Here is a 12,857-nt window from a genome sequence, read left to right as displayed (position 1 = left end):
GAACCTGGTGTTTTGGGAATTGAAGGTCCCAACCTGAAACCTACTGGAGACATCCCTACCATGGGAGCCTGAATTGACCTCACTCCACTCTAAAAAGTCCCTAGCTCTGCCATGAGGGTCTGAGAAAGACGAAGTTCTATTGCAGAACAATAAGGGCCTTCCTTAAAACATGCTCTGACCTCTAACCTGACTGACTTTTCCACCCAGGTGACTGTGGACAGTGAAGCTGTGAACCTGCCCGTGGTTGTAGGCTCCATGTTTATAACTGTGGAAAGCCAAAACATGTTTTTCCAGACAAAGAGAGGGCTAAAGGTTCTCTTCAATGGTGATACCCATATCCTCCTGTCCATCCCTAGTCCCTTCCGTGGACGTATCTGTGGCCTCTCTGGGAACTTCAATGGGAACTGGAGTGACGACTTTGCGTTGTCCAGTGGAGCCATAGCCACCAGTGCTGAGGCCTTTGGAGCCTCCTGGCGAGCTCCCGGCTCCTCCCTGGGCTGTGGTGAGGGCTGTGGAGCCCAAGGCTGCCCTGTATGCTCAGCCAAGGAGAGAGAAACACATGAGAAAAACGAAGCCTGTGGACTAATGCGGAACCCCCAAGGCCCCTTCGCGGCCTGCAACCAGGTTCTGAGTCCCTTGGAATACTTCCGCCAATGTGTGTATGACCTGTGTGCCCATAAGGGCAGAAAAGCGTACCTCTGCCGTAGCCTGGCAGCCTATACCGCAGCCTGTCAGGCAGCTGGTGCAACCGTGCAGCCCTGGAGGACAAAAGACTTCTGCCGTGAGTGTCTGGGGACCCCTCTTGGAGCCTTCTGGGCTATGGAGAAATCCTTGCCTGTGACAGGGCCTCCTCCAGCCCTGCCCCTGCATCCTCTGTGGCTTTCCCACTCTCCTTCTGACTGAGGGGTCTCAGACTCTAGTCAAGAGTCCACTCTCCCCAGACCTCACACCCACCTCTTCTCAGGGCCGTTCTCAGCTTTCTGCAGTGACCTGGAAGGGAGTTGGATGGATTGAGAGCCCACAAGAGTCCTGAGTTGTGGCTCACTGACCCTTCCCTCAGACCGAGTAGCCTCTCATGTGTTCAGTGCAAGGCCACAGGCAACGGGTCCCCAGTTCAAAACAATACACTTCTTTCCAAATTACAAGGTAGGAGCAGGTCCCCTCAGATGCCCCATGCCAAAGCAATGGTCCTCGGTGCTCCAGCATAGAGCCATTTCTCCTTCAGTTTCCTAGGCAGACCTAGTGCCCGGGTGCCATCTAACAGCACTGAATCAGTCGGGCTTTGACAGTGGGCACTGTCTCTAGCCTAAACAGGAGGCTGGGTCCGTGCCCCCTGTGCTCTCTGGACATGTGCCTGGTAGTCCTTCACTCCCCTGCATCTGCTGCGTTTCCAACTGAAGTCAGACTTCACCCCAAACCCGGTCCTTAGCTCCTGCCCCAGTGGCCATCTGATGATAGTCGCAACATCCTACCACACTTAGTCGGAGCCCGGTGCCTTATCTTTGATTATCTCTGTGTCTTTCTCTTGCCCCATTGTCAAACCCATTCTTGTACCATCCCAATCCTTTGCTTACACCTTCCATCTCAACTCGATACTCTGCCTGCCCCCCCCCCAATACCAACTCCACGCTGTCAGAGCCTCCCCATTTCACTCTGACTAGCCTGAGCCTTCCGATACTATCTGAGTCAATGCCCCACCTCCCCAACCCATCCTGACAATCTGCTTGCCCACCCCATCCCACCCCATGCCCACCCTCTTCTTGGGCTTTCCCTGTGGTCCCATCCCTGTCTAATGGCTGGTCCCCTGAATTCAAGCCCAGCCTTCCTCCATACCTTCCCATCCTACCCCAGCCATGTCAGTTTTCCAGGCCTGACTGTCCCAGATTTCTCATCTTCACAACCCCCCTACCTGATCTCCCACAATGCAGCACGTCAGCTGTTGCTGTCTGCAAACCTGGATGTGAGCTTTGTAAGACAGCACTGGGGACTGCCTTCAGCATTCGCATCTTCAGCACCACCCTGGCCAGGGCTGGGAGGTCAGTAAGTTAAGTTATTCAGTGTCCTGCAATAGGTGTGCCCACCCTTGCCTCCTCTCCCTACAGCTCTCCAGTGTCCTGCTCACAGCCACTACTCTGTCTGCGCACGCTCCTGCCAGGGCTCCTGTGCTGCTCTCGCTGGCCTCACCCAGTGCACCACTCAGTGCTTTGAAGGATTTGAGTGTGACGATCACTTCCTGCTCTCCCAGGGTGTGTGCATTCCTGCCCAACACTGCGGCTGCACCTACAATGGCCACTACATGCCGGTGAGCAGGGACTCCAAGCAGGCAGTGCGGGTGGAGAAGCTGGAGGGACATTCAGACTTACTGTGCTCTGGGTTTCTGTTCAAGGATGGGGACATGGGGACCATCACCCGTCCCCAGCTGTGTCTGCTGTACTGAGTCACCCCAGACTCAGCAGGTCAAAGCAAGAGAACTTAGTTCCCCAGTCTGGAGACCAAGAGTCAGTCAGGCTCACTGCACTACAGTCAAAGCGGTGGAAGGCTGACACTGTCTTAAGAGGTTCTGGAGGAAAATCTACTCCTTGCTCTCCCACCCTCTGGTGGCTTCGGTCTTTCCTGGGCTTGGCCACACCACTCCAGTGTCTGCCATCACTTCTCTGGGACACCTGACATCTCCCTGTATAGTCCTTTTATGAGTGTCCACAGGATTCCCCACCTAGACAATCAGGATAACTCTCCTGATTAATAACATTAATCACACTGCAAACACACATTTCCATTTAAGGTAGCATGCTTGGTCCCAGGAATTGGGAATGGCTATCTTTTGGTGTGGGAGCATTCCTCCACTACCCTTCCCTCTCTGAACTTCTTCACTTGCAGAATGGTTGGGTCAACATCCTGGCTCCATAGACATTTGATGCGCAGGGCAGTTGGTACCCGGTGAGCACAGGATCATTCTCCCATCCATCACATTCAGCAAGAAGAATAGAATCTATAGCAGTGCCGTGGGTGGCTCAGCTGCCAATCATTCAACAGTGTGATCTGGGATTTAATAGTTAACTTATCCTTGTTGATGCTTTTCAAAAGCTCTTTGTGTGGCCAAGTTTGTTTGAAATGTTAATTCATCTTGTGACCACAACAATCCAAGACCGGTTACAGAGGCTGCACAATAGAGAAGGCATTCTAACACTACTCATCAGCCACGCAGTTAACTTGTGCACCTTGCCAGTGGATCCAAATTTCTGCCCCTTCCTTCAGGTCTCCCTGCCTCCCGGAAGCCATCCAGGATCCCCGAGGTCAGATCTACAACCTCCTCTGGACTTTCACATTCACTTCCCAGTTCAGACCCTACTTTTGTATCACTCATTCTATTTCCACACCTCCTCTCCTATCCCCAGCTTTCTGAGCCTTCCCATCTCATCCCTGACCTCTGCACTGCTAAACCCTCTGGGACTGGTAAATCCAGCATCCAGAGGGAAGTCCACAGATACATACAAATGACCTCGGAATACACTCAGCTCACTGAATCTCAGCTCAGAATAGGGAAAATATGACAAGTGTCCGGAGCATATACAGATTTAACTGTTGTCCCCTCTGGGTCAATACCACACTGTTTATGTAGCATTTGCATTGTACTGGGCATGGTTTAAGGTGTACAGTAGGACGTGGTATGTTACATGCAAAAACTACATCACTGTAGAGAATGGTTTTAGCATCTTCCAATCCAGTACCTTCAGGGACTTCTGGACCCAGGAGAATGCCTCTGTTGTGATAACTACACTGATTTTTTTCTTGCCAAGTTTTCAACGTTTTTTTGTGAGTTTTTTTCCTCAAATTTTTGTTCTTTTAATTAATTAAGCTTTAGAACAAGTGTAAACGTGTGTGGGGTGCCCTTTTTCGAGGCTCATCCACTGATGCCATGCACACTCTACCCCCTTCTCTTTGGGAGTGTGTGCCTGTTACTTCCCGTTAACCACTTGAGACTCTCTTGCAAACACAGTGCCTCCTTTACCCCAGGATCATTAAGCATGGGTGCTGTGAGAATAAGGAAATCGATTATGTGATAGATAATAAATCAAATCCAGGAAATTCTCAGTTATTTGATATCATTATCGGTTGACTCCATCCAGATTTCACCAGTTGCTTCATTCCAACATCTATAATCATTACTCTCTCTGACCCAGGGCCCCTGAGGAACAGACACCATTTTCTATCCACAAAATCTGATGACCTCTCCAGGGAGGGAATGGCAAGACTGAGACCTGAGGATGGAGCTCGGGGCAAGGGGGTCAAGGGTCTTGGGTCTGGGAAAGCAAAAAAATCAGGATTAGATGATCAGAAAAGAGATATCAGTTCGAGGAGAGGCACTGCCATGCCGTGGGCTCCGGACAGTTGGAGATGTCCCCAGCACCCACCTTTCTCCGCCAGTTAGTTTTTTCTGTGGTAGTGAATATCGTTATGTACTTAGTTACTCTATCACTATAAAATGAATAGATTGAAAACAATGGCCTCTTTTGTGTGTCTAGTCCTATCGCTGCAGTTTGAGGTAGGATCCTCCAGTCCTGAGTCATCTGTCACCTAACAGGACAGAGGAAGATGCTGCTGTAGGCCACTGCCCTTTTGTCACTGTAAACCAATGCCTAGGGAGGACTGCTTTATGGATAACGGAGGTTTGTGTGACTCGCAGCTTTGGAGACTAGAAGACCAAGAGGCCCCCTGGCTGCATATTGTCATCATGAAAGCAGCTGCATGTCCCCGTCAACATGTAGTCTCTCTCTCCTTAAAGAGTCATAAGACCTCTATCTTGGCTATGCCATCCTAGAGACTTTATAAATGCGGTCAGCTTCCCAAGGCTACACATCTATTTCTGACTTAGAGTCAAGGACTGTAGTAAGATACTCATCACTTCATCCTGAGTACTTTGTCCCTTCCCTTCTCATTCAGCCTCGCCAGGGAGGATGGGTCCTTTCTTTACAAAACAAAGCCATGTATATCGTCCTTATGGTCTTGTCTCACTGGTCTCTGAGCCTGAATCTGCACAGCCAAACTTCTGGCAAACTAGTAACAAAGAAAAAGAATTTTTGTTTTCGAGACATGGTCTTACTACATAGTCTTGACTGTCCTGGAACTCGCTCTGCAGACCATGCTGGTTTCAAACTCACAGACATCTGCCTGCCTCTGCCCTGAGTGCTGGGATTAAACATGTGTGCCACAACGCTCAGCTCTAGTCATTTTTCCCCTAAAGTAACTAATGTTTATATTCATTTGAAAAGAATATTTCCTACTAACTGGATAAATCAAAACTTACCCAGCCTCCTTGTGGCTGGGTCTGCTTGTGACACACATCACCCCTGCTCTTCTTATTTCCAGGTGGTTGTGCGCCTCGCGAATAGGCATTCTGTCCTAGATTCCCTTCCAATTACAATGGTCATATGCCATAGGCCAATACTAGTGTTTCAAGAGCATCTAGGATTATTCATCCTTTCCCAACCTAGTCAGATTCCTAACTTTTCACTCTATAGTTGGATGAAGTCTCCCGTCTCTTCACACCATTAATACAAAACTTTGAGGACTGTAGTCCTGCACGGTTCAGGGGAACAAGCCATATTCAAACCACGGCAAGTGGCCTAGGCTGGAACCGTTGTCTGTACCATACGGTGATTCATCCTCCAACGGACTAGCCCAGGCTTGTTCTCATAGTAACGGCATAATCTGAGACAGGCTGATGATGGGGTGCACTGTCAAGGCTCTTGAGAAAAACATGAGCTTGTCACAGCCTGGCCTCTGCGGTTTTATTGACAAATCACTGAGACTACCATTGGGTAGAGGACACACACCATCTCTCACCAGGAGCTTCCACAGGCTCCCTGTGTGAATGCACACCATCCACTCCTTTCTGTGCACAGGTGAACTCCTCATTGATGACCTCAGACTGCAGTGAACGCTGCTTCTGCTCCCCAAGCACCGGCCTGACATGCTATCCAACTGGCTGCTCACATGGCCATGTCTGTGAGATACGCGCAGGCGTCCGGAACTGTTGGCCAGCCAAAGGTCTTTGCTCCCTCTCTGTGAAAGCCAACCTTATCACCTTTGATGGGGTTCACAATGCCATCAGCTCCCCTGGTGTCTATGAGCTTTCTTTTCGCTGCCCTGGACTCCAGAAGACTGTGCCCTGGTACCGTGTTGTTGCTGATGTCCAGTCTTGCAATGGAACTAACAAGATCGTGGACAAAGTCCACATCTTCTTCCAGGATGGACTTGTGACTGTGACCCGAAGCAACGGCGTGTGGGTAAGCCTGGGCACAGAGGGCACGGATGTCTTCCCTGGGCTTTTCTTTTTCCTATCACAATGTCCTACATCCTGGCTATCCGGTGATTTTGTGGTGTTTCCCTCATCTGGGTCTCTGCACTTTTTCTGGATTTGTACCTGTCTCTAGAGGTCAGCCTGGGTCCCTCTCCTTGGCCTGAGTTCTTACACTCAGGTAACAGCATAGCTTTGCTGTTGGTCTTAATCAAGCCTCCGCTGGTCACCAGTGGCAGGAAACAAATACAAACCGCCTTAGGGAAATGAATGGACTGAGTCCATATCTGGGAAACCCAGAGACGGTCCCAGACACTCCAGCTACCCTGTCAATTCACACCTCTAGGTTTCAGACTTGTTTCTGAAGCCAATGTCTACTTTTTAATTTCTTGAGACCAGATGTCTGTATGTATCTGTGTAGCCTTGGCTGTCCTGGAACTTACTCTATAGATCAGATTGGCCTTGGACTCACAGAGATCCACCCAGGTCTACCTCCTTAGTGCTGGAATTAAAGAAGAGTGTCCCTACGAAGTTTACACTTCGTTCCTAGATAGTTTTGGTTTCATGAAGGGAAGTGCCACCTGCCTCACCAAAACTGAGCAGAAACCACAGCAGAAACTGATCCAACACAAGCCCAGGACTGCATCTCACTGAGCTAGCCTGGACTGCCTGTCCACTTCTCGTCTTGGGGGGGGGTGTTATGATTTGCCAAGCTGACATCACAGGAAGTATTAGGATTCCCCAAGTCAATTTCCAGGTTCCACGATCCCCTCTAGGAACCCAGTAAGTATATGGTTGTGCCAAGATCCCTAGAGCCCAGCACATGCTTGTACCGATAGCTGAGAATAGTTACAATGAGAGGACATGAGGAAACGGTGCATGGGGAAGAGGCATCAACCAGGATATGCTAAATCATTATTTCATTCTGAAAGCTAGAACCTGAAGTAAGCCCAGGTTTGCTCAATTGCTTACTTATCTGTCTGATCCAAGGAGCTCTTCCCCTAGCTTCGGAATCTGGGGAGGATCCATTTATCCAGCCTTCTGTCCTCTGGCAAATATTAACATAGAGATTCTGAAAGCATTAGTAAGTTAATTTGAGTCACATTGCAATGGGGATAAGCATGCACAGTGAGCTTGTGTGGACACACAGCTCCAGCTGTTTTCCCACTTGTCCATCTCTCATGTAACCCTCCTCTCCAAGCCCCATCCCTTCCAGCGCCTTCCCATCCCTGTGCTTGAATCATTACTGTGCATGAGGACGCCAGCTGAGGTCCCTCAGCTCTTCTGTCACTCAGGTCTCACGTCTCCATTTCCCCTCCCCCACACCAGGTGAACGGTCTCCGAGTGGATCTCCCAACTAACGTGTTAACATCTGTGTCTGTGAGGAAGCTGTCTGATGGCTCCATGTTCGTCCGCCAGAAGGCAGGGGTCCAGGTCCAGCTTGGAATAGACGGGCATCTGGATGTGATGGTTGGTGATGACCATGCGGCCTTGCTGTGTGGGGCCTGTGGAAATTTCGATGGGTATCAGAATAATGATGTGCGTAAATGTCAGGGGAAGACACCGATGGAGAAGTGGAGAGCACGGGACTTCTCCCCATGGTGAGGCTGGAGAATGGAAGCCAGACTTTAGGGACTGGGGGAGGAGGTAGTGTGGATGGCTGGGTACTTAGTCTGCAGCATGAAATGCTAAGTGTCTGTCTCTTGCAGTTCCAGCTGATCAGCCAGCACTGGCAATGGACACTTCAAGACCTGCATCTTCCAGAAGCTACAGTGATTGAAGGATGCCCTGTGTGTCCCTTCCCTTCCCTCCCCCTTGCTGAGCCACTGAGGCCACATCTGAAAGCATTGAGTAAATGTCTTACCCAAGCTGTATGCCAGCGTGTCTGCCTCCTGCTGTCTCCCCAGCTTCCTCCCCACAGTGGGAGACATGGATGATGATGGCATCTATGATGAGTGTCTACTAGGAGAGGACGGGGGCTCATGTGTGGGGCACAGCAGGTGAAGGAGCAGATGGCCAGAGTGGGGAAGCACTGGGGAGATGGGGAGTCATAGAGACAGGGGACTAGAAGAGTGGATGGTGAAATGATAGAGGACAGGATGGGGGGAAAGGTGGAGGGGGGAGGGAGAGAGAGAGAGAGAGAGAGAGAGAGAGAGAGAGAGAGAGAGAGAGAGAGATTCTGGCTTTACCACTGACAAGCCTGTTGAGTCTCCTGCTTCCTCACTGACTTGGTCCCATCACCTGTAAGTAGAACAAAGGCTCGGATTTTCTCAGAGTTGGAGTGAGGATTTAGTTCCTGAGTTCAATCAACAAGGCAAATGAACAGAGATGATGCTAGGAAAATGAACCAGTTACTCCACAGTTGCTGTGGGTCTTAGTTAGGGTTCCTACTGCCATGAAGAGACACCGTGACTACGGCAACTCTTATAAAGGATAACATCTCATTGTGGTGGCTCACTTACAGCTCCGCGGTTCAATCCATCATGGCGAGGAGCATGGCAGCATGCAGGCAGACATGGAGCTGGAGAAATAGCCAAGTGTCCTACATCTTACAGACAATAGGAAGCTGACTGAGTCACATCGTGTGGTATCCTGAGGATAGGAAGCCTCAAAGCCTGTCTCCACAGTGACACACTTCCTCCAACAAGGCCACACCTCCTAGTATTGCCACTCCCTTTGGGGGCCATTTTCTTTCAAAATATCACACTATGATAAAACACCATAACCAAAGGCGACCTTTAGGAAATAGATTATGTTTTGGCTTATGGTTCCAAAGGGGAGTCCACAGTGGCGGGAGAAGCACAGCAACAGGAGACCAGAGCAGGAAACTGAGAGATCACATCTCAACTGCAAATACACGTGGAGAAAAAACAGGAAGCTGGGCAAAGCTCTTACTTTTCAGAACCTGGTGAGGGACTTCTGCAACCAAGTCTCTCCCATCCTAACCTCTTCAACGCCTCCTTCCTGCTGCGAACCAAGTGTTCAAAAATCCGAGTTTCTGGGGACCACTCCCACTCAAACCAGCCCAGAGAGCAGAGGAGGGTGCCGAGCACCCGACTGAAAGAACATATTAAGCTCCTGTTATATTGTATTACGCGTCAGAACAAGATGATACCGCTGATTTGAGTCCTTACTGAGTTTCTGGTAGAATGATGGAGGGGTAAATCTGATGGGAACGGGTCCAAGAAACGTGGAGCCAAGAATATAGTAAATATAAAAATTTCTTTCAAGAGTTTTATTATGAACTAGGCAGAGTCTTCAACATCCAGCCTCTAGGACCCTGGGACAGAGTAGCTAAAATGTTGCAGTCAGAGTTCTGGTTGGAGGCTATGAATGAAGAAGGTGTGTGACTGAGAGTGACAAGGGCTGAGGGCAGTGTGGTGACAAGTGGGTAGGGCCAGATGAAGACATAGACAGTCTAATGACTCGATGGGACATCGACATTACGGAGTCAGAGAGACGGTGTGATGGGTGGGATACACATGACTGAGATTCTGGGCTGCAGCATGGGGACACGCTAAAGTCCCAAAGAAGGGTCACAAGAATGGAAGCAGAGCCTGGTAGCTTTCAATATCATCAGCTTAGCCAGGAGGCAGAAAGGTTTAGCAATGGCATTGAGGAGAATGAGGATCTAACCCTAGATTCCAGTTTCACTCTGCCACTGTGTCAGACACCACAGCCAAAAGCAACTAAGGATGGCGGAGGACTGACTTCATTTCACAGGTCGCCACCAATCACTGAGGGGGGCCGGGAACTCAAGCAAGAACCTGAAGTAGAAATGTTGGAGGGACACTGCCTGCTGGCTCCTTTTCAGGCCCGTGCTTAGCAGCTTTCTTCTACCGTCCAGGACCACTAGCCTAGGAATTCCACCACCCTCAGTGGGCTCTTCCAGGACCCACTATCCCTTATCAACCTGCTACACAAACATAGCACTGTAAGCTTAACCATTCAATTCTTGTCCCCCAGATTCTTGGGTTAATATCAGGATTCAACTGTCAAACACTTAAGCCTTTATAAATTTCAGCATTCTAAAAGTCCAAGGTCTCTTTAAGACTTCAAAGTTCTAATGTGGTGTTCAGACCTATATCCACACCCCATCACCAATGCTCAGGGTGTAACCGAGAAGAGGAGGCAATAAGAACAAAAGAGCAGGGGGAGGGGAGAGAGGAGCTGTGGAATACAGTGAGTTCCAGACCATCGAGGGCTACAGTTTTGCCCTATCAAAAAAAAAAAAAAACATTTTAATACAATACAAAGATGTACCAACTTGAGCCGGGTGGTGGTGGCACACACCTTTAATCCCAGCACTCGGGAGACAGAGGCAGGTGGATCTCTGCGATTTCAAGGCCAACCTGGTCTACAAGAGCTAGTTCCAGGACAGGCTCCAAAGCTACAGAGAAACCCTGTCTCAAAAAACAAAAACAAAACAAAACAAAAAAATCCAAGATATACCAACTTGATATTTTTGATATTTACATGCTGAGGAATTATAGCAGGAAAACACTAAAAGTATTCAATTTCCATAGTTACATTTCTGTAAGAACATGAAAGCTCCCTCTATTCTGTCTTAGGGTTTTTATGGCAGGGATGAAACCCCATGACCAAAAGAAACTTGGGGAGGAAAGAGTTTACTTCACTAGCCTTTCCATATCACAGTTCATCATCTGAGAAGTCAGAACAGAAATTCAAACAGGGCAGGAACCTGGAGGCAGCAGCTGCAGAGGCCATGGAGCTGTGCTACTTACCGGCTTGTTCTTCATCCTTGCTCAGACTGCTTTCTTACAGCACCCAGGACCTCTAGTGGAGAGGTAGTACCATCCACAAGGGGCTGGGTCCTCCCCTCATCACTAATGAAGAAAATGCCCTACAGACTTGCTTTATGGAGGCAATGTCTCCATTGAAGTTCCCTCCTCTCGGATAACTATAGCTTGTGTCAGATTATATTAAACTAGTGAGCACAGATACTAAAATTATTGTACTTTGGAACTCACAAATTGATAGAACTGGAAAATATCCTATGGGGTGAGGCAACCTGGACACAGAAAGTCAGATGCCACATGCGCTCTCTCATTTGTGGACCTTAGATCTGAGTTTTTAAGATTCTGTGTTCAAACTGGAATGAGAAAAAGCAGAGGTCAGAAAGCAAGAAAAGAACCATGACGAGGGAGGGACTCTAAGGGGAAGTAGGAACACATATGTGATGTTAAAGAAGGGAGGGCTATGAGGTATGGGAAGTGTTCAGATAGGGATGGAGCGGGGATGGGGAAAAGATGGGGTTTGAGGGATGATTAACGTGAACACTAACTGAAAACATTATTTATAAAAAATTAAACACTAAAAACAGGAATTGATGTGTCTGCATACTCCTAGAAGTCAAAGTCACTAAATGAAAATCTCAGTACTATGCATAAAATGCCTATGAGTCTTTCATCAGGGAGGCCCCAGAGGCCCTCCAAACAATACAGGCTATGGACGTTTCTCATGGTTGTCTACCAGAACTAGATGTTCATGTTGCTGAAGGCACCACACACTTTGGTTGCAGGATACAAATAGGTTAAGCTGGAACTGAACTGGAAGCTTCCTCCCTGCTGGCTAGCTAGTTTAATGGTACCGGAATGTGCTCTGTAATCTGCTGTGGCAGAAAAGTCATCAACTGGGTCCTACCTGTCACCATACTGACGAGGCAAGCTATGCCCATTGGCGCAACAGTAGCTTGACTGTTTGAGGGCAACTAATCACTCTTTGGATCTACGGCTTGCTTCACAGGAAGGAATTCATGCCTAGCACTGTGAGCCTTATTAAAAGTCCAAGGCTGAGGAGATTGCAGACTCTGAAAGAGGCAGGGTGGGGTGGGGGCTACAACTGGTTGGGCTAAATGGACATCTAAAACTGACTTCTAAGTATTTGTGTTTACACTCATAACATAGTGCCTCCCTCAGCCTTGGACAAAGAATCACCCATCTGCAGTGGTGACATTACTGCCATGACTCATGAGTGGACTCAGAAGTCACCCATAAGTGCCGGGAGTGAGTGACTGAGGAGTGTTCAATCCTAACCAAGGCCCAGGGAATGCTGAGGAAGAGGGCTGGAAAGATCCCAAGAGCTGGATGATGGTGAAGAACGCTGTGAAATGCTGTCTCCTGGACATGCTGTGATCATGGCACTCGACAACACACAGCAGCTGTGGCTACCTGCACACGAGCCACACCAAAAAAGACACGGAAGCAGGAGGAGCATCAGGAACGTGATGGAGATGAGGTTAAAGGGGTGAGTGTGGGCACAATACATTTTAGGCATGCTGGAATTGCCAAATGTTTTGAAATTCCTATGAATATGCCACACGAAGAGTCATTGAATTGTATAAATGGGGAAATTACACTATGTGACCTGTTTATCAATACCAATTTTAAATTAAATAATTAGAAATACTAGGAGCTTGGGAGATGTCTCAGCAGGTAAGAGATCTTGTTGAGAAAGCATGAGGACTTGGGTTCAAATTCCAGCACCCATGTAAAAAAAAAAATTAAAAATGAGTGGTCGTCTGCGTGCCTGGAAGCCC

General features: G+C 48.7%; 1 protein-coding gene across 1 annotated transcript in view; it reads left to right on the top strand.

The window, feature by feature from the left end:
- The window catches only part of LOC146896032 (IgGFc-binding protein-like), a 28,169-nt gene extending 19,997 nt beyond the window's left edge, over positions 1-8,172 (top strand). The window contains exons 13-17 of the mRNA XM_087907324.1: positions 208-781; positions 2,103-2,302; positions 5,904-6,287; positions 7,628-7,899; positions 8,008-8,172. Coding sequence (XP_087763450.1) covers positions 208-781; positions 2,103-2,302; positions 5,904-6,287; positions 7,628-7,899; positions 8,008-8,017 — 1,440 coding nt within the window. The 3' untranslated portion in view covers positions 8,018-8,172. The remainder of the gene's footprint in view (positions 1-207; positions 782-2,102; positions 2,303-5,903; positions 6,288-7,627; positions 7,900-8,007) is intronic.
- The last annotated feature ends 4,685 nt before the right edge of the window (positions 8,173-12,857 follow it).

The sequence above is a fragment of the Myodes glareolus genome, chromosome 1 (genome assembly GCF_982192425.1).
Source record: "Myodes glareolus chromosome 1, mMyoGla1.1, whole genome shotgun sequence".
Lineage (NCBI taxonomy): Eukaryota > Metazoa > Chordata > Mammalia > Rodentia > Cricetidae > Myodes > Myodes glareolus.
Note: the sequence above shows the minus strand (reverse complement) of the source record. Positions and strands in the feature narration are given on the sequence as shown.